At 34.5% G+C, this 21,718-nt stretch overlaps 1 protein-coding gene and 1 long non-coding RNA gene across 3 annotated transcripts; both read left to right on the forward strand.

Moving 5' to 3' along the window:
- The first annotated feature begins 489 nt into the window (after nucleotides 1-489).
- LOC124457832 lies at nucleotides 490-1,325 on the forward strand. Of its 2 annotated transcripts, XR_006952824.1 has the most exons (5): nucleotides 490-508; nucleotides 746-774; nucleotides 859-924; nucleotides 1,077-1,143; nucleotides 1,222-1,325. It is a non-coding gene; the product is annotated as an uncharacterized LOC124457832 (long non-coding RNA). The 2 variants fall into 2 exon arrangements; XR_006952823.1 differs by lacking the exon at nucleotides 490-508 and having other exon boundaries at nucleotides 585-774.
- Nucleotides 1,326-4,318: 2,993 nt separating this feature from the next.
- Nucleotides 4,319-13,844, forward strand: LOC124458297. The gene is made up of 4 exons (XM_047008341.1): nucleotides 4,319-5,248; nucleotides 10,677-12,199; nucleotides 12,585-13,566; nucleotides 13,833-13,844. Exons 1-4 carry the CDS (start codon nucleotides 4,328-4,330, stop codon nucleotides 13,842-13,844), a joined length of 3,438 nt encoding a protein of 1,145 aa, XP_046864297.1. The 5' UTR covers nucleotides 4,319-4,327.
- The last annotated feature ends 7,874 nt before the right edge of the window (nucleotides 13,845-21,718 follow it).

The following is a 21,718-nucleotide window of genomic DNA, read 5'->3' on the forward strand; positions in this document are numbered from 1 at the left end:
ACAAATTTAGATGATAGTGGTATTAATCTGGAAGGTAAATACACTGATGAAAACTATTATGCTAAGGATTCTTCTATTTGTCTCATGTCTAAAAATTTTTATCGTACTAACATTTTGTTTTTATACTGTCGTATTAGTGGACCTAATAGCAAAGTGCTGAAATTCGTAGAACATTGCATATGAATGTTGATGGAGTCCGCAAACGAGGTAGACCGAGAAAGAGATGGATGGATGCTGTGAACAATGATATGAAGGCGATGGGTATAACGAGAGATATGGCGAGAGATAGAGACGTTTGGCGTGGAAAATTCATGGACGGTCAACCCCACTGGCGGGGTTAATACTGGCCGGTATACAAATGTTGTTTGTTTGTTTTGTTTGTATTAGTGGAGCTGGGAGAAGTGGACAGAATGGATGTTTTAAACACAGTTAGTGCATCAAAGAAAAGAGATGCAAGCAAATAGGGAGCGAACGAGACATGTTTGAAACAAAAAGTTTAAGAACAAAGGTATTTAATTAAAAGTATTGTGTTTTGTGTAACGTGTTGAGAATAATATGGTTATGAAAATATAACTTCTCACCGTATAAATGAGTTATCCTGCCATGAGATTACCGAATTGGCTAGCAAAACAAAATATGTGACAGTTTGCCTTCATCATTCATTATATGAAATATGATAACAAGGCAGAAGTTCTCTAAGAAAACAACAAGCATATCTCTAAACAATTGTTTTTTTTCTTTGCAGCCAAATACAAGTATTGCTATTGCAAAAAGGTTTGAAAAATTATGATTCGTTTTTTAAGAATAAACGTGTACTTTTGATCATAATATACTATCATACTTTTCACATTTAGTTAGGAAAGGTCAAAGGACGAAGAAGACGAAATGATTGTTTGCGAAAACAGAAAAAGAAAAACAAGAAAGGTCCAATATTTTTTATCGTTTTATTAATTGATTCCCCTCCTGCTCCTTTTGTAAAGCCAGGCCTTATATCAATAAAAAATACAAAGCGTTTAAAGATAAAATATTGGAGTTGTTTAATAGATGTACCATGTATAGCATTCTTTAAATTTTAGTGTCCAGGAAACAATTATTACCACATGGTCTGTTTGAAACTTAAAGTTGTACCAGACACCGATCTTGGTAACAGAATTATACATTAGTTATGTATAGTGAAAGACAGTATTCAAACTGATGGATTGAATGTGATTTCTTTTTAAGGTTCTGTCCCAGCTGCCGAGTAACTAACAGCAAGTGATCAGTAACTGGCAGATATGTACATAATTTAATTGAACGTTTAGTAAAACTTCATTTTGGAATACTAATGATGTGTGTTTCTATTTAATATAACTTGGTGAAAAAACAAAGAATTTTGATGAAGTTGTTCAAAGGAATGCACTTCAACACAACAGACTACACCTCAAAACCCAATTAAGATGAGACAACTCGATTAATCGACGATACCTTACTTGGGGATTTCAAACGAACATACTGCATATTCAAAACAGGTTAATCGAAACGCGATGTCAAGTGATAAAACAAAACTTTAAAGTAATGAAAATAGAATTAACCACAAAACTCAAAATGTTAAAAACTACTAATATTCGATTGTTAAGAAATATGCGTTAACTCAAAAGTAAATGATTTTAGCTTCCTGTCATATGAATGAGGGGTAAAAGGGTTTTTTACCACTCTTGTAGCATCTAACAGTGTATTTGTTTTATAGCACGCAGTATTTTCTTGAATCTAGTAAGCCCGACAAAAGTCTATTCGAGCCAATGGTTCAAGCAGTCATAGCCATTGTGTTTCCATTGATCTATGTGGGGTTTCATTTTGGGAAGGCAGTGTTGACAATTGGTGTTCAGTTGCCAGATCGTAAATTAAGTTCATAGATTAGTGAACTTTTGACGAACAATGAAATATAGTTTAGTGAGTTTCTTTTAAATTTTACGAAATTTTTAATTAAAAGTAATCAATTCTAACGACTGGACTGTAATACCTCGACAATGGTCCAAAATCATTGAAAATTTCTGAGTTAATCAGACGTGTTCTAGCAATTTCCAATGTCAAAAGTTAATATAAAGCTTTTGACATAAGAGAGCATGAACATTTCATCTAGTTGAAGAAAGGCAGGAGACTGTAGTTTCCCATCTTTATGATTTCTGATAATAAATATATCAATTATTTTATGAATTTATCGCAACGCTTATTCCATGACAAGACATAACGACACTCGAGTGTGGTTCTGTGATCAGTCACAATATTGTATTCTCATGTGATGCGCTATTACAGTCCATTGTGATGTAATGCGATACATTGTAATGTTGTGATACATTGCAATAATAAAGATGATGCGTTGTTATACATTGTGATTAATTGTGATGTATTTTGATGTAGTATGATACATTGTGATGGATTGTGATACATTGTGATGTAGTGTGATGGATTGTGATACATTGTGATACATTGTGATACATTGTGATGTAGTGTGATGGATTGTGATACATTGTGATGCATTGTGATGCATTGCGATACATTGTGATGTAGTGTGATGCATTGTGAGGCATTGTGATGGATTGTGATGTAGTGTGATGGATTGTGATGTAGTGTGATGCATTGTGAGGCATTGTGATGGATTGTGATGTAGTGTGATGGATTGTGATGCATTGTGATGTAGTGTGATGCATTGTGATGCATTGTGATGCATTGTGATGTAGTGTGATGCATTGTGATGCAGTGTGATGCATTGTGATGCATTGTGATACATTGCGATGTAGTGTGATGCATTGTGATGCATTGTGATGGATTGATACATTGTGATGCATTGTGATGTAGTGTGATACATTGTGATGTAGTGTGATGTAGTGTGATTGTGATACATTGTGATGTAGTGTGATGAACTGTGATGCATTGTGATACATTGTGATGTAGTGTGATGAACTGTGATGCATTGTGATGCATTGTGATGTAGTGTGATGGATTGTGATGCATTGTGATGTAGTGTGATGGATTGTGATTCATTGTGATGCATTGTGATACATTGTGATGTAGTGTGATACATTGTGATGCATTGTGATGGATTGTGATACATTTTGATACATTGTGATGCATTGTGATGTAGTGTGATACATTGTGATGTAGTGTGATGCAGTGTGATGGATTGTGATACATTGTGATGTAGTGTGATAAATTGTGATGCATTGTCATGCATTGTGATGTAGTGTGATGGATTGTGATGCATTGTGATGTAGTGTGATGGATTGTGATTCATTGTGATGCATTGTGATACATTGTGATGAACTGTGATGCATTGTGATGTAGTGTGATGGATTGTGATGCATTGTGATGTAGTGTGATGGATTGTGATTTATTGTGATGCATTGTGATACATTGTGATGTAGTGTGATGCATTGTGATGGATTGTGATACATTTTGATACATTGTGATGCATTGTGATGTAGTGTGATACATTGTGATGTAGTGTGATGCAGTGTGATGGATTGTGATACATTGTGATGTAGTGTGATAAATTGTGATGCATTGTGATGCATTGTGATGTAGTGTGATGGATTGTGATGCATTGTGATGTAGTGTGATGGATTGTGATGCATTGTGATGCATTGTGATACATTGTGATGTAGTGTGATGCATTGTGATGCATTGTGATGGATTGTGATACATTTTGATACATTGTGATGCATTGTTATGTAGTGTGATACATTGTGATGTAGTGTGATGTAGTGAGATGAGCTACACTTGAAATCAATTTTACGGCGATGTATTGGCGTATCTGCAATTTTTTTCTTACAAACTATAGTCACAATGATTTATTTCATAAATAGTGCAAAAAAGTTGATGCAACCTCCGCGATTTGCTAATAATTGCGAGATATTAACTTGGACCACATATTTTCTAATACAACGCCATATTGATTCTCACTACTTTGGTATGGCAAGCCGTACATGACAAAGTCTATCGAGAAGAATATATTGTGTACCCAGTTGTATATACGATTACTTTAAACTTGTATACATGCGGTCGAGAAAGTTATACTGGCAATCCAAACATATATACCAATGATTGAGAAAAATAATACAACACACGAGACAAATATAACATTATGCGAAACGAATATGTTTATCATCCAAATGCATTTATAAGACGAGACGAATATAAATCGAGATGTTTGCCTGTATTTCTGGTCAGCGGTTTGCTATTTCACGTGCTTGACTCATGGTTCATGCATGTGCGACAGTGCATGGATTCATGCTTCATGCTCGAAATGACATGGATAATAATGAAAGCCGAGCCTGTGACAATTGACAAGATGGCGGCATCCTTTGGCTATGAATCTCATGAAGAACTCACAGAATTTCTACATACGCTTCAAAATCTGTTCAGGCAAACACAACAATCGCTATTATCAAATGACCATCTTGGATTAGAGCACTGTAAAAGCAAAATTGAGCGTTGTATACCAATTGCTTCTGCGATTTTACTTTCACTAAATGATCCTCATCCTCGAAATGATCCCTGCCTTACAGCAACGCAAAATGCACAAATACAAACGCCAACGCTTCGATCGCTGGTGGAAATATTAATTTGTGACATGGAAGTCGAATTTGAGAAGGTTACAGCTGCTTTGGAAACATCTTATGATGAAAACGTTAGAGATGTTATTTCATTTTTACCAAGCAATGGCGGAAGGCCTTCATACAATATCACAAAAATTCAAATAGAGCAGTTGCGGGAGACAGGATTGAATTGGAAAAGTATTGCAAATTTTCTTGGTGTCTCTGAACGAACACTCGCTCGAAGAAGAGTAGAGTATAGTATTGAAGGAAATTTTACTGTAATAACAGATGACAGCTTAGATGCAGAAATACGAGATGTCCTCCGCTTAACACCATATAGTGGTGAATGTTACGTACGTGGCAGTTTGAAAGCAAGAAACATAAATGTCCAAAGAGAAAGAGTGAGAGAAAGTCTACACAGGCTTGACTCAATTGGAAGAAATATGAGAAGACGGTATGCCATCTGCAGAAGAGTTTATGATGTCCCAGGGCCCAACCTTTTGTGGCACATAGATTCTAACCACAAGCTCATCTCTTGGCGCTTTGTCATCCATGGATGTGTGGATGGCTTTAGTCGACTGATAATATATTTGAAATGTACAACCAACAACAAGGCTGGCACAGTTGTTGAGCTATTTAAATATGGGGTTGCAGAATTTGGACTACCATCAAGGGTTTAGAGTTTAAGCAACAATTGTTAGAGTTTAAGCAACAATGGAACCATCACGGCATGAGGACAACTGGCCATCAAACACCTCTGGCATTATGGCAAACAAATATGATTGACACTACCGATTCTCTTCTTAATTTTGAAGAATATGGAGTGGACAATGAAGGACCAACACCTCAAGTACGCAGTGATAATGAAGTTGTTATACCAGACACTTTAATAAATTTGTCAGAAGAACAGGAACAGTTGCTTTCCAATAGTATTAATCCCCTTGCTAATGATGGCAATTATGGCATCAATCACTATTTGGAAGCAGTTGAAATACTTACAAACTTTACACAGGGCTAACTCAAAATGTTTGCAAATCGTGTTAAATTGAAAAATATAATTAGTTTCTCAGAAGTTCATACTAAACATTTGTTCATCAGGGGCCATGTAAAATCGATAGTTGGGGGGAGGTGCATATTTATTCATTTGTATGTTTTGATCTATTTTAATCAATAACAACCAGTTTTTTCAATGTAAACTATAGCAGAACTTTTTCGAAAAGATGCTCCTATTGTACAAAAAGCCCTATGTATATAAACATTGCCCTGCCCCCACAATTATCAATCTTGCACGACCATGTTCATAGTTTTTAAAAAAGCTTTAACACAAATTTTTTAAGAATGTAAATGTGAAAATGTTGTTCTCAATCTAAACAATATTAAATGCCCAAGATTTTTCATCCTTTAAGATGTTTGTGAACTCTTCCACAAGTGCTGGATAAGATTCATATGTGGTTGGCAGTTCAATCCTTGGGACGCATGTACGAGCAACAGGTCTTCGTTGAAATCCATCTAGGCTTGTGAAGGTGATAGATATAAATGTGCATGATATTACATCACTTCCAGTGCAGAACTGCAAAAACCGTGATAGCTGTTCTCCTTCTAAGGACTTCACAAATCTCTTCAGGTGTTCAAGGCACTGTCGTTCAGCCTCAGTGTTTGCCTCAACTTTAAATAATTTAATAATTTTTTTGGATGATGGCTCTTTCATCTTGTCAAATTCACTGACACTTTCAATACTTTGGAAACACTGATCATATTTTAATTGGCTGAGGATGGGAGTCCAGCAATTAAGTACATACTTGGGCTTTTGAATTAGCTCCTGGTGTGCCAATTCATTAATAATGGCTTTGATGTTTTCCACACTTGGTACTTTGAAGCATTTGAAGGTGGAAAGAAACTCTAAGATGTCTTCGTCATCCACGCTAAATTCACCACCAAGACAGGAATCCATCACCTAAAAAACAATCAAATTTGCACATTACGTATTACCATGTTGCATTGCCATTTCAAAAAAAATGAAAATAAATTTTTTATATGTAACCCTATAAAAAACCTGAAGAGCCTGAAAGTTTGAAAAATATAAGAAAAACTTTTTATGTATACTTCTCTATCATCGGATGCAATATATTTCCGGAAAGACTCGAGCAGAAATTCTATAGTAATGTCTTCTTCTCCAAACAAGCACGTAACCACAAATAACTGAGACAACTTCAGTGGAAAGTAACTACAATTCTTGTAGCCAAAAAACAAGACTCTTGCTACTGCTTCCCATTCTTTTTTCTGAAGATCGTGTCTTATAAATGGAATTTTTTCGCTAGAGCCAACCATTAACGAGTTAAAACAATCTTGCCAAAAGTTTGTTAGCATATCCAACATCACTCCTTTACCTTCTCCTTTCTCAGGTCTCCCTTGCTCATCCAGTACCTGAACTTCGAGTAAACAATCCACTATAGCTGGGTCGCTGAAAATTGAGATGATATCCTTGCAGATGCTACTTCTGTGTATAACCACATGTTTTACAGGATTTTCTAAACCACATGAAAGGTGACAATCATCACCTAAAAAAATTAAATTTAACTATATTGTATGATTTGGCAAAGCAATCTTGGTAAACTTATGAAGCTCACTTCACACTTACGTATTTGTGGGATTTTTACATCCTCACTAGTCAATGCATGTATACAATACTTAAGCAATGATTAAGATAAAGACAGTTGAATAACATTTAAATACAATTTTGTATCAAAGTCGAATTACTGATAAAAAGTAAAAGTATCAATAAAAATTTTCCATTGGAGTGGAATTCTTAATGTCTGTCATGTGTGATAGTTGAGAAAGCATGGACAAAAAAAGCCCAACGGGCACAATCTTAACACAAAATAAACTATAGTTTTAATAGAAAACTATGGTTTTTTGGTAAAAACTAAAGTTTTTAAAAGAAAACTATAGTGTTTGCCAGAAAACCATAGTTTTTATATGAAAGAAATTATTGTGTTGAGGAGAAAAGTATAATTTTTATGAGTAAGAAAACTATTGTGCTTAAGAGAAAACTATATTTTTTGAAAACTGACCCTCTCACCATGTGTATTAAAATCAAGAAGTCAAATGCATTAAAAAAGGTTCTTACAATCATCAGACAACAGACAGATTTCTTCACTTGGTCTCTGTACAGCTGTGAGCATGTTGTTTCCCAAATCAAAACTTGTAGCATTTTTGATGTCAACAGAGGGACCTGTACTAACTGTATTTGTCGTACAAGTGGAAGGAAATTGTGGTAAATCATCAGCAGAATTAACAGGAAGCCTTGCTTGCTGTTCTGGGGCAGTAATATCATCTCTTGATGGCAACACATTTGAGGAATCACATGGAGGCATTTGTCCATGGTAAACAGTGGCATTGGCAAGATCATTTTGTACTAGACTACCAGCATTGGAACCAGACTGATCCTCAACATCATCAGTATTAAATGCATTATCAGGGATATTTGCATCATCCTTTAAAAAAATAAAAAGGTGCATTTCTTTTTTTACCAATTGCAAATATTATTTGATTGACAATATGGAAGCATGTTTTGTCCATAACATGTACCTAGGTTAAGATGGGATGAGGCTTAAGTGATTGATTTGGCTCAGCAAATACAATTAAATTTTAAAATCATTCAGCGAAGAGAGCCTTAAAATATAACTTCCTTTCATTCCCTCCTAGAGCCTTTGAAAATACCTGTCTGGATTGCTTTGAGGATTTTGTATTCAGCAACATGCAGCTTGGACGTACATAGACAGGTTTCTGTTTGAAAATTCTGTGAAGCATCACCCCATCAAGAGGTTGCCCAGGTGCTAACAATGGGGCCACTAAACTGTTGTGGATTGAGGTCAAAATCTCAATCTCCACATTTGAGGGTATTTTTCCATCAAATGCTTCAATTATTCTGATCTCAACTGCTGCAGCTGATAGGCCTTTAGTGAAACTACAACCAGTTAAGATGTGGCCATTTTCCATTAACAGAAGCCGTGATCCTTGCCGTGGTACCACATCTTCATTTGGCCTCAATAATATCAAGTCCGTAAGAAAGGTCGATTGTCTCTACCTTGAATCTTCCTTCTGTTTACAGTTCTGCTCCTTCGCGGTGGCGGTCTCGCTGCAGGAATAAAACGTCTTGCTGGTGCAGTGATAACGCTATCATTATTTCTACGGATTGGAAGAGTATTTTGCCTCGACGGTGAATGTGAGACTTCCATTCCTTGACTTTGTCTCCGGTCGAATATGGTATTAACTTCAGCGTTTTGGGGCGAAATAGCGTGAGAAAGCTCTGAAACCCTGCTTAATAACTCTCTTATTACGCTATTACTATTTGTATTTGCAAGAGAATGTTGCATCTTTTGAAAAGCAAGAAAATCAAACGCAAAATACACAATAGCCGCCGTGTGAAATAAAACAAAGTGGCACGTGAAATAGCAAACCGCTGACCAGAAATACAGGCAAACATCTCGATTTATATTCGTCTCGTCTTATATATGCATTTGGATGATAAACATATTCGTTTCGCATAATGTTATATTTGTCTCGTGTGTTGTATTATTTTCTCAATCATTGGTATATATGTTTGGATTGCCAGTATAACTTTCTCGACCGCATGTATACGTTTAAAGTAATCGTATATACAACTGGATACACAATATATTCTTCTCGATAGACTTTGTCATGTACGGCTTGCCATACTTTGGGGCTCCGGTATGGCAAGCCAAAGTGGACAAAAGTGTATTGAGTTTTAAAAATTGATAGTTCAGTGTAAAACTAAGGAAATTGATAGTCGAGAAAAAGAAATCGCATGTTGAGAAAAAGAAATCGCATGTCGAGAAAAAGAAATCGCATGTCGAGATTCGAGAAAAAGAAATCGTATGTCGAGATTCGAGAAAAAGAAATCGTATGTCGAGATTTCTGTCTGTACAAGAGGTCAGCGGCTTCTAAACCATTCTACTTTTCAAAAAATGGCGTCTGATGCGTCTGACACGGAAGAGCTTATTCGATTTCTTAATTTCCTCGATAAACTGTTTGCTGATATAACACAGAGTCTTCGTGTTAATGATCCAGTTTTAATAGAATATAATAAAAATAAACTTGAGATTTATATTCCAGTTATTGCAGCAATGTCTATTAAAGTACAACAACACGAGCTGACACGATTTGGCGAACCTGACGCTACTGGTGGAAATATACAAAGACGTTCACTAGGTGCTCTTTTAGATAATCTGATGGCATACATGAAAAGAGATTTAGGAAAAATAACAGAGGTTTTGGAAAATAATTTTAATCAAAATCTGACTCAGCAGAGGGAAAGAATTGTGAAAATGCTCCCTAGTACGGGGGGTAGGCCAGCGTATGATATAACCAAAGAACAAATCGAGCTATTGCGAGAGACAGGCATGAACTGGAAGAGTATTGCTGCTTTTTTACAGGTATCAGAGAAAACCCTGTCACGTAGGAGGGAAGAATTTGGTATTGCATCAACTTATTCTCAAGTATCTGACAGTTGTTTGGACCAAACCATAGAACAGGGGTTCTTAACCTGGGGTCCATGAACCCCTAAGGGGTCCATGATGGTGCTTTAAGGGGTCCGCAAATCCAAATAAGAATATCTACAGTAGGCTACGTATTTCTATTGACCGATTAGAACCTAAAAAAGCAACATCGTTTAATGATCGTTCGAAATATATGCTCACAAATCTTTGGACGGAATAAAAACAAGATGTTTTCGCCTTCGATATGTATATTTAACAGTTAAATTTTAACTGAAGTATGATTGACATGTTTTTCTTTTCTATTGTGCATTTATAATTAGTAGTCTAATGTTTCTTACACATCGCATTTGTGATAAATAGGCCTATGTAATCATACACAATGTCTATGACATAGTACAGTGAAAATTATGTAGCTTTTGGTTTTACCTTTATTACTGATAGTGATGGCAGCGAAAGGCCGCAATGTTTTCTATGTGGTAAAGTCCTTGCCAATGCAAGTTTGAAGCCAGCGAAACTGAAAGAGCACCTCATATCTATTCATCCTAAAAACGCACTGGATAGTGTTGATTCTTTTCGTTCTAAGAAGGCTCGATTTGAGAAATCAGGGACTTTGCCGAAGTTCGGATTCATCAAGACGCAGAAGCCTTGCCTTGAAGCATCTTATAAGGTCGCTTACCGCATTGCCAAGGCAAAGAAAGCTCACACTATCGGAGAGACATTGATAAAACCGTGTGCTCTGGAAATGACTGAGCTAGTATGTGGCACAGAACAAAGAATGAAACTTGAAGCCGTTTCCTTGTCAAACGATACCATCAGCTCCAGAATTATTGACATTTCTAATAATATTCTGAAACAAGTAATGGAGGAACTTAAAGCATCACCATTTCCATTTAGCATGCAACTGGATGAAAGCACAGATGTCTCTCAGTGTGCCCAGCTTCTTGTATATGTTCGTTATATGCACGCTGATGCAATTAAAGAAGAATTCCTATTTTGCGAGCCTCTCTCAGAAACTACAAAGGCTGCAGACGTATTAGAGATGGTGAACAATTTCTTTGCCAAACAAGACTTCAATTGGAAGAGAAATATTGGTAGTTTGTGTACCGACGGAGCGCCCGCAATGCTTGGAAAAACCTCAGGGTTTGCTTCGTTGGTAAAGAAAGAAGCTCCTCACATCATTGTGACTCATTGCTTTCTACATCGACATGCATTGGCATCAAAAACTCTATCACCAGCTTTAAAAGAAATTTTGTCTGTTTCTGTAAAGATCGTCAACTTTGTCAGAGCTCGAGCTTTAAACAATCGTATATTCAAAAGACTTTGCCAAGAAATGGGTGCACAACATGAAGTACTTTTGTACCACACTGAAGTTCGCTGGCTTTCGAGAGGTCAAGTTTTGAAGCGTTTGATGGAACTGAGAAAGGAAGTTTCATTCTTCTTACGAGAAAAACAAAATCCTCTATCAGTGCAATTTGACAGAAAGGAGTTTCTTTATGGCTTAGCTTACTTGGCAGATATTTTCGGTCATTTGAATGAAGTAAATCTGTCATTTCAAGGACCAGATGTAACGATTATGGACGTTACAGAAAGACTGCAGGCTTTTCAAGCAAAGCTTCCTTTGTGGAAAAGAAGACTTGAGACAGACAACTTTGCCAACTTCCCAATGCTGGAGGAAGTGATCTCTCAAACTCGAATCGATAATACTGAAGCCCTGCTTTCCTCTCTACGTGGAAATATGTGCGAAAATTTAGACAGATTGCAGCAATCTTTTGAAAGTTATTGCTCACATGATCCGAATTTTGAATTGTGGATTCGCAACCCATTTCTTGCAGATCTAAATTCTATTGGTGATGACAATCTTGCCAAAGATGACCTCATTGAGTTGAGGACAATGCAAATGCTAAGGAGCGAATTCAATTCAAAGAACCTTGCAGAATTCTGGTGTTCCTTGGCACAAGCGTATCCTCGCCTGGTGAAGAGAGCCATGGTTGCTCTTATTCCTTTTGCTACTACCTACCTCTGTGAGGCAGGGTTTTCTGCTCTTCTTGCTATCAAAACGAAACAGCGAAATCGGTTGGATGCTAAGGATAACATGCGTGTGGCCTGGCAAAACCGTCCCACAATTTCGTGTTCTTGTTGAAGATAAGCAGGAGCAACCTTCGCATTGATTTAAAAAGTTATTTGCGTTCTACTTATTGGTTACTGCACTGTATTTTTTGATTCTTTATGGTTTTGTAATTGTTGTATAACTTAATTGACTCGGTAATTGATTTATTATTCATTATTATTCGTTGAATTATTAATTTGCTTCTGTTTGGTCTGCAAATTTCTGGACTATATTACTAAGTTAATTAAAAGCTAATTTTGACAATTGCGATGTGTTTCTTCTAAAGGGGTCCAAAGCTTTCATTAGAATGTTTTGGGGGTCCGTGACCAACAAAAGGATAAGAACCCCTGCCATAGAAGAAATCCTGCAATTGACACCATATAGTGGAGAGACTTATGTTAAAGGAAGTTTGCATGCAAGGGGTGTACTTATTCAGAGATCACGAGTGAGGGAAAGTTTGCAACGTGTTGATCCTATAGGTCGAAGCTTGAGAAGAAGATATGCTATTTGTCGAAGAGTTTATAATGTTAAGGGACCCAATAATTTATGGCATCTAGATTCAAATCACAAGCTTATATCATGGAGGATGGTTATACATGGTTGCATTGATGGATTTAGTCGAGCCGTTATTTACTTAAAATGTTGCACTGATAATAGAGCATCAACAGTTTTGAATTTATTTAAGCAAGGTGTTGAAGATTTTGGATTGCCATCGAGAGTGAGAGGAGACCATGGTGTTGAAAATTTTGAGGTGGCAAAATATATGATTTCAAGCAGAGGGATGGACAGAGGAAGCTATATAGCTGGTCGAAGTGTTCATAACCAGCGGATAGAAAGACTATGGGCTGAGGTCAACAGAGTTCTATCTGCACTTTACAAAGGAATCTTCAAACATTTGGAAGAGAATTCATTACTTGATTCATTGAATGAGGTGCATCTATTCTGTTTACAGTTCGTTTATCTACCTCGAATTAATGCTTCATTGGCTGAATTTGTTACCCAATGGAATTACCATGGGCTCAGAACATGCTCTCACCAAACACCTATGGCTATGTGGCAAACGAACATGCTGTTGGAGTCAGACGAATCATCATTAATAAATTTTGAATTGTATGGAATAGATTTTGAAGGCCCATTGCCAGACATTATCACATCAAACAACATTGTTGTTCCAAACTCTGATGTGGAACTAACCGATGAGCAGTTTCAGATTTTGAATGACCAAGTTAATCCAATGTCAAATGATGGCGATAATGGAATCAACCATTACTTGCAAGCTCTACATATTATCGAGGACTTTCAATTAAGGACAGTAGTCAATGATAATGCAGATGATAGTACAACAGATATGTATGAATATATCACAGTTAAACTTTTTTTCATTTTAAAGCAGTTTTTTTCAAATATTTTAACCATTTGATAAAAATGCCTGTAAATAATAATCCAAATTCAACAAAACAATTTAAAATGTAAATAGTAACACTCAATAGAAATGTTTGAGAAAAACTTATGCAATATGAAATGACCAACTTTTATCTTCCCTCATTATATTGTTAAATTCCTCAGCTAAGTCGGTGTATGAATCATATGCGGTTGGTAACTCTATCATTGGACCACATGTATGCACAATAGGGCGACGATTAAAACCATCTAGCAATGTAAACTCAACAGTAATTTTATCACACACTATGACATCACTGCCAGTGACAAAATGAAGGAACTTTTTCAGGGTGTTACCTTCAAGGGATCGAACATAACGCTTCAAATGATCAAGGGCTCTTCTCTGGCTATCATTTTCCGTTTCGGCATCGATCATACGAAGAATTTTTCGTGCACTTGGACGTTTGCAATCATACAAATTTGTGAGACGTTCTATTGTTTGAAAAGCAGGATCAACTTTGAGTATGCTTAGGATAGGCCCCCAGCAATTTGCAATATATCTTGGCTTTTGAATTAACTCTTGATGAGCTAATTCATAAAGGATATCCTGAATGTTATCTTTTGTTGGTAGTCTATGACAGTTCCAGTTTGACAAAAACTCTATAATCTCTTCATTGGTGGGGTCAAAATCATTACTGACACACTTGTCAAAAATCTCTATCTTCGCTTGTGATGTAAGAATGAAATGAATCGAGCAAAGCTGGCCTAGTCAAGTGATCGTCTCCAAACAAACAAGTTGACATGAAGATGTGTGACAACTGCAATGGGAAGTAACCAACAGCCTTATATCCATATACCAAAAGTCTCGCTATAGCTTCCCATTCCATTTTGGTACTCATGTCGAATAATTGGAGATTTTTCTTTGCTTCCAATGCTCAAAACCGTATAAAATTCTTGCCAGAATGTTGAAAGCACATCTCTTGTTACACCTTCCCCAGTTCCTTCTTCTTTTTTCCCATTTGCATTTATCACTGAAAACTTTATGCAGTACTTCAATATTTCAGGATTTTTAAATGCCATGACCAAATCAACACGTATAGTTGTTCTATGCACCAATACCTCCACTGTCTCTTGCAACTCGTTTTCAAAGTGCACTGGGTCATTGTTGATCAGCTGTGGCTCCTCCAGGACGTCTGTGTAGTGACAAAAATGACAAAAATAAAACAAAAAAGCAACAACTGAAGGTAAATGCGTATGCATATGTATGTTTATTTACCTTGTTGGTGAATGTTGTATGTTTCTGGTAGTTGCACTGTTGGAGTTGGAAAAGGGTCATTAGCATTTAAAGGATGATCAGTAACAGTTATAGAATGATCAGGAACAGTTAATGGATGATCAGGAACAGTTAAGGATTGCTCAACAAGATATGAGGAGTGATGTTGGACTGTTGAAGCTGGATCAGCTGAGGTTTGAGAATGCTCTACTATAAAAGAATTATCAATCACAATTGGTGTATGGTCAAACTTTTCAATTTCCAATCCTGTGGAAGATTAGGTCAAATCAAAAGTAAATAACAACCATTATGTACTGTTTAGTTCTTGTTCAATTGAAATGTGGGAGATAATTTTTGGAATACTACGTTATATGAACACATGACACCAGCTATAAATACTTTGACATTTGTATTCAATTACAATTGATATGCAAATTCTATTCAAAATTTATGGCATAAAATATACAAGAGAACAATAACAACTAACAAATAAAAAATGTTTACTGTATTTTAATAAGCCAGTAGTGCAAACACAGTAAACATCTTTTTTTTATAAAATAACAATCATACAATTGAGGTTAGATCATTTTGCACAGGCTAACCCAAACTCAGCTATAGCCCAATCAACACACATATTGTATTGTTATTTCATAGCATAAAATATAAATAAAAACCTTAACACGCTAAAGCACTTGGACTAAAAGTAACACATACCTGTAGAGGAAATATCCATCTCCACAGGTAAACATGATCACTAGATGACCTGCCCTAAAAATGTTTGTACTTAAGTTAAAAAGACCAAAATCATCAGACACACAATCTGAAATCACAGTACTCCAAAATAAAATGAGGAGGAGTATAAATTCATTGAAATACATCTAACCGAAGACCTTCTTTTTTCACTGTTATCTACATCCAAATGATTCAATTTCAGTATTTCTGTGTCTGGGCGAATGTAGACGGGTTTGTTCTTGTACAAGGGATGAAGAATAACACCATCGATTCCCAGCTGATCTGGATCCAACGTTGGTGCAACCAATGTAGTATGAACGGACATAAGTATTTCAATGTCAACTAAATCTGGGATTTTACCATTAAAAATCTCCATGATTCTGGTTTCTACTTGAGCTGCAGTCATGTTCTTTGTAAATTGGCAGCCATTAACAACATGACCGTTCTCTGACAAAAACACGCGAGCCCCTTGACGAGGAACTTTGTCTTCGTTGGGGCCATTAAGTAGTATTAAGTCACGAAGAAATGGCCTGTTATCAGTTAATTTTCGTTTCTTCCTACTTGAGATCCCTCTAGATGATTGAGAAGATGCTGATGACCTTGATGTTGAATTGAAAAGCGTCGAGCTACATAGGGAGCCGGACGATTAGAAATGGAACTGCGACTGCGACTGGACGTTTGAGAGGACTCACTTTGCTGTTGAGGAACATCTTGTGTTGTTTCATTCGAACGATTACCTGAAAACGCGCTAACTTCGCGATTTACATCACGCGTTGCTATCGCTTCATAAAGCTCCTGCACTCTGTTGATCAATTCGCCAACTATGCTGTTTGAATGGTTTTCCCAGCCGCCATATTAATCAGACTTCCGCGTTTGCTTCGCGCGTTTTGAAATGGTCAACCGCTGACCTCTTGTAAAGACAGAAATCTCGACATACGATTTCTTTTTCTCGAATCTCGACATGCGATTTCTTTTTCTCGACAAGCGATTTCTTTTTCTCGACATGCGATTTCTTTTTCTCAACATGCGATTTCTTTTTCTCGACTATCAATTTCCTTAGTTTTACACTGAAATATCAATTTTTAAAACTCAATACACTTTTGTCCACTTTGGCTTGCCATACTCCGGAAGTAAGTTTGCCCGGCTTCAACTTTTATGTCAGTTGCACTATCTAGTGTATTATTAGATCTGTGGCATCACAATGTAATGATCTATCTCGCATTCTAGACACCACGCTTGACTATGTTAGTTCATTTGGCTATCAGTCGAAATCCGTCAAACCAATCACAATAAAGCAAAAATTCAAATGAACCAATTGTAAGATAGCAATTGGACTCCCTTATACGTCCGGCCACCCCTATTATCAGTCGAGACCATTCCAGACTGTCCACTGATCTGGCCATTGACCAATAAAATAAGCGTTTTTGGCGTTCATAGACTCCTTTATCCGTCGAACCAGTCAAGCCACCCCGCTTATCAGTCGGTTATTCCAGGTCAATTAAAATTCAACTGATCTGGTTACCAACGAGATATTCATTGGATTAGTCATTAGTTTTCAATAATAAATAAAGCTGGATTTTTATCACGAAGTAAATGCGATAATAAAGTAAGAATAATTAATGAATTTTTAATTAATATGAATAGGTAATTTTTGAATTTCAAACATCAGTCGCGCGACGGATTTGACATACTCTAGATCCGCCCCTGTACAAACGCATGTAAAAGCATTCACTTATTTGGTTGGTCACATATTGTAAATTCTGATACTACTACCAATTAATTCAAGAAAGTCCAAAGTCATTTGAAACATTTACTGATGGTAAAGATTGTTGCGTTTTAAGACATCGTCGACAATTAAGAAATTCCAATTTTCATCTGTATAACACGTATGATCTATGTCAAAAAAGTCTTGAAGCCAGTACCGTATTTGTAAACAAACACAAGCTTCAAAGCAACCTTTTGCAAGTACGCCACACTCTTCCACACCTTTACAATATTTACCACCTATTTCTAATGCGTACTCTTCGGCGTATGAACTCATAATGAATGTATTTTACTAATATCAGTTGATTTATTGCGTTGAGTTATTTCTTAAAAAATGACAGCAAACGACTGCAAACATCAATATAATGACTTTCTTTTTGCATTAACGACAAATGAAAAGAACGAGGAAGACAACCAATTTCACCTCTACTCGATTTATATGGAAATGGACAATAATAGTTTTATTCAAAAAAAAGTTGATTCCATTGAGTTCTTTCTTTTCGATTTTGCAACCAATGAACAATATTTCCCCTCCAAAGAAATTTACCTGCTAAGTATTTGCTTTTGTAACCACATTTTGTATTGGAATATTTCTGAGAATGCAGTTCAAAATAGTTAATACAGTTCAGTGGTTTAGCATTTTGTTCTGTATTGCATCTTGATGCATTTATCAGTTTTTTGACATCATATAACTAAAACTTTGGGTAATAACACTTGATTGAACAATATTTCTTCTCCAACGAAAATCATTAAATAACCAGAAAGTTTTAGAATCACTTTTTTTATTAGGAAATTTCTTACTATGTAAAAAAATCTTATTTTTATGGCTTTTTTCTTATAAATTAATGTAAAAAAATCTTATTTTCTGTCTTTTTCTAATTTTTTATATCTTTTTCTATTTTCTCATACATTTCTTTAATCTTAAACTCAAATTCCATTCATAGAATATTTATAAATTCATCAATTTTCTCTGCAAGTTTTTCCTCCATTTTTGTAATTTTTCCAGTTATTAATGGTATTATTTTGTTAATTTCAGAAAAATCTTTTGATTCTACAGAAGATTCAATTTCACAATAGATACATTTTGTACATAATGATTGCTTACATTTTTTAAAGGATAAAGACGATGTGAAGTAAAATTATTAAATTCACGAAATGTCAGTTTTCCAAATGCGGGTTTTCAAATAATCCACATTTATTTTTGGAAAGGTCATCCGCATCATTCATATGATAATTTTCCATCTTTCTTTATTCAATACAAATATGCATATCTCCCCCTAAAATGATATTAAGGATTTATATATTACATTCTTAGTAAATAAATAGAAAAAATTAACATTTCCTATCTTTTATTTTAAAAAAATCATATTTCTTATTTTTTATTTTTTAAAAAAATTCGAATTTCTTACCTTTTTTTATTGATAATGTTGAAATCTTCAATAAAAGATTTAGTTGTGATTTGAATGTTTTGGTGTCTAATTGATGATGAAAAATCTTCAAATCAAAGTATTACTTTTATATTTGAGCGTGGTGAAGATTTTGATGAAGAAGAAGATTTAAGTCAAATTATTATGAAATCAGAGTATATATCTAATTTCATTCATAATGGTGGAATGATTATTTTTAATGAAGAAATTGAAGATGGAAGAAAATTTAATTTCAAATTATGCAATGAAGGATGATCACCGAAGAAGATAGTATTGACATATTTATAGAAAAAATAGATGACTACTTTTATAATCATGATGAAAAGAATGATATACATTTTACACTATTGGATTTAATTAAAGTATTTTATATAAATAGTATTGAAAAAATGTAATAGTAACCATATGATATATATAGATAGAAAAAGTATTGGATATTGTATAATATTATTTCTTACTGGTAATATGGGTGTTAAGTACAGAATTATTGTATTAATTGCTGAAATTTCGGAAAAATGGTTGCGGTCTTCAAATGCAAATTTAAGATGGATAAAGTATTATATATACTACCGCAATCTTCAGCGTAAGCATATGATATATATATAAATAAAGATGTAGTATGTATCAACTTTGAAGTTTGATTAACATTTGAGTGTTAAGTTAATTGTATAATATCATTTCTTGCTGCTTGAATGGTAGATTGGTGCAGTAGAACTATAATATTCATAAATGATGATGATGAAACTTCGGATAAAGTGTTTCTGTCTTCAGATGTGATTTTGAGTTGGAAAAAGCAATGTGGATTTTTGAAGTTATTGATGAATGTGAAGAAATTACTTTAAGCATGATTTTTGATGCATATGAAAATAAATATATATTGGAACAAAGATTTTTTGTTGAAACATTTACTAAAGTATTAAAAAAATATTTGGATGAAAATGATGATAATCATCAACATTTTGAACAAATGAAATTCCTTATGAACAGTAATGTTGAAAAAATAATATTTTATGTAGCTGAATAACTTGAACATGTGTATATATATAACTTACCTTTTTCATAAAAAAAACAGATTGATGGAAAAAATGTCTACGATACAGTATCAATGTATGTTTGCAAATTTTATACACTATAAAAAAAATTGTTCTTTTCACTTTAAATGTTGTGAAAGATATTATCCATGTCATCATTGTCATAGTAAAGATCATTTTTGCAATAAAAAAGTCAATCCAAAAGATATTTCCTGGATAATGTGTAACTTTTGTGGATTTGAGCAAGGAATTCAACAGCATTGTATCAAGTGTAAAAAAAGTTGGGTAACTATTTTTGTAACGAATGTAATGCTTACGATGATTATTCGAAAGATCCTTATCATTGTGTAAAATGTGGAATTTGTAGAATTAAATTAGATACATCATTTCATTGTGATTAGTTGTGGTTTGTGTTTTGAAAAGAAAGGAGAAAATCAATATCATATATGCAAAAAAGATAGTGTACATGATAAATGTATGATATGTTTGGAAGATAAATTTACTGGATGTGGAATGTTAAAATGTGGACACAAGATGCATCGTGGTTGTTGGAGACAATTATTTTTAAAAGGATTTTTTAATTGTCCGACATGTAGAGCTGATTTATAATCACCAACTGTCATCACATCAATTAAACGATCATCTTTAATAGGTGCCTGGTACAATCTGACACTGTTTTTCAATAAAATACAAAACCACGAATTTTCTTATTATATGAACTATTATGAAGTATTATATGAAGTATTTACAAATAGTTATATATGTCAATTTTAAGTTAATAATACTCCATTGTGTTGTTTAAATTAATTTCTTAGTTGAGTTCTTTTAATTGATCAAGTAATTTTTCTTTTTCTCAAATAGATCAACTAAAAATTTACTTCTTCCTCATCTTTACATATGATATTTCCTTTTATAAGTGAATAAACTGCCTACTAACACAATTTTGTTTGGTGTTTAAATATAACATATTGCAAGTTTATTCTGGATTTTAATTTTTTCGTTGTTGTATTCTTCAAGTTTTTTATTTGGTGGACGTCCTCTCTTTTTTTATACTTTCAGTAACATCTATTAATTGTCTATTTTTCCTATCCAATCAGTAGTATTCTTACGAGGACTTGTAAATACTTGATCGGGATGAGCAAATACTTGATCTTGATTCATAGTATTATTATTAGGGGGACTTGTAAATCCTTGATCTTGATTCATTTGTTCAGGTTGATTAAATTCAACGTCTTCTAGTCCTCTTAAAATATTACGCGGTGTGGGGACATTGTAATTTATGAGAGAATATACGTGTTTGGTGACATAATACTCTGAGATTGGAGGCATGTTTGAGATTGGAGACATGATATTCATAAGAGTTAAAGATGCATCTTTTTTAGGAGAATTTTTTGATGAATATACATTCTTATTTATGGGTAAAGGAAGTGATTTTTGAATATTATGATGATAAGTATTCAAACGAGAATTTATTTTACCATCACTTTTTCTGTATCTTCATCCATGGGTTGTGGAGAAATCTGGTGATGGTGATGCACGATTTTGATTTTCAATGCAGATTGTCTCAGTATTTATTTATACAATTCGGTATTGGTGTTTGTAGAGAAACATACTCATTTTTTCTTGAAATTTATTTTCTTGAAACTGATTTTCTTCTTGAAATTGATTTTCTTCTTGATTTTCTTTTGATACTTTTAATTTTTTTCTTTATTTTTCTTTTTAAACATATCAAAACGATTTTTGTTTCTTTTATCTTTCAAATAAAATAAGAAATTTTTGTACAACTTGTTTGATTCCATTTTTCTTGATAATAATGAAATTTTTAACGACCATGCTCTTATATACTACTCGAATTTGATATAAAAAATTGTATTTCCTTTCATTTCATCCATTTATGGTATGATTACCCTT

Source organism: Xenia sp. Carnegie-2017, unplaced genomic scaffold, assembly GCF_021976095.1.
Source record: "Xenia sp. Carnegie-2017 unplaced genomic scaffold, XeniaSp_v1 HiC_scaffold_6, whole genome shotgun sequence".
NCBI classification, from domain to species: Eukaryota; Metazoa; Cnidaria; class Anthozoa; order Malacalcyonacea; family Xeniidae; genus Xenia; species Xenia sp. Carnegie-2017.

What these genes read in the sequence shown, in the direction of transcription:
- LOC124458297 (XM_047008341.1), top strand. Translation starts at nt 4,328, where the DNA reads ATGGCGGCATCCTTTGGCTATGAATCTCATGAAGAACTCACAGAATTT. An exon ending in AATTTGGACTACCATCAAGG is followed by an intron (nt 5,249 to 10,676) that starts GTTTAGAGTTTA and finishes TTTCGTTCTAAG; the next exon opens with AAGGCTCGATTTGAGAAATC. An exon ending in GATAACATGCGTGTGGCCTG is followed by an intron (nt 12,200 to 12,584) that starts GCAAAACCGTCC and finishes GACACCATATAG; the next exon opens with TGGAGAGACTTATGTTAAAG.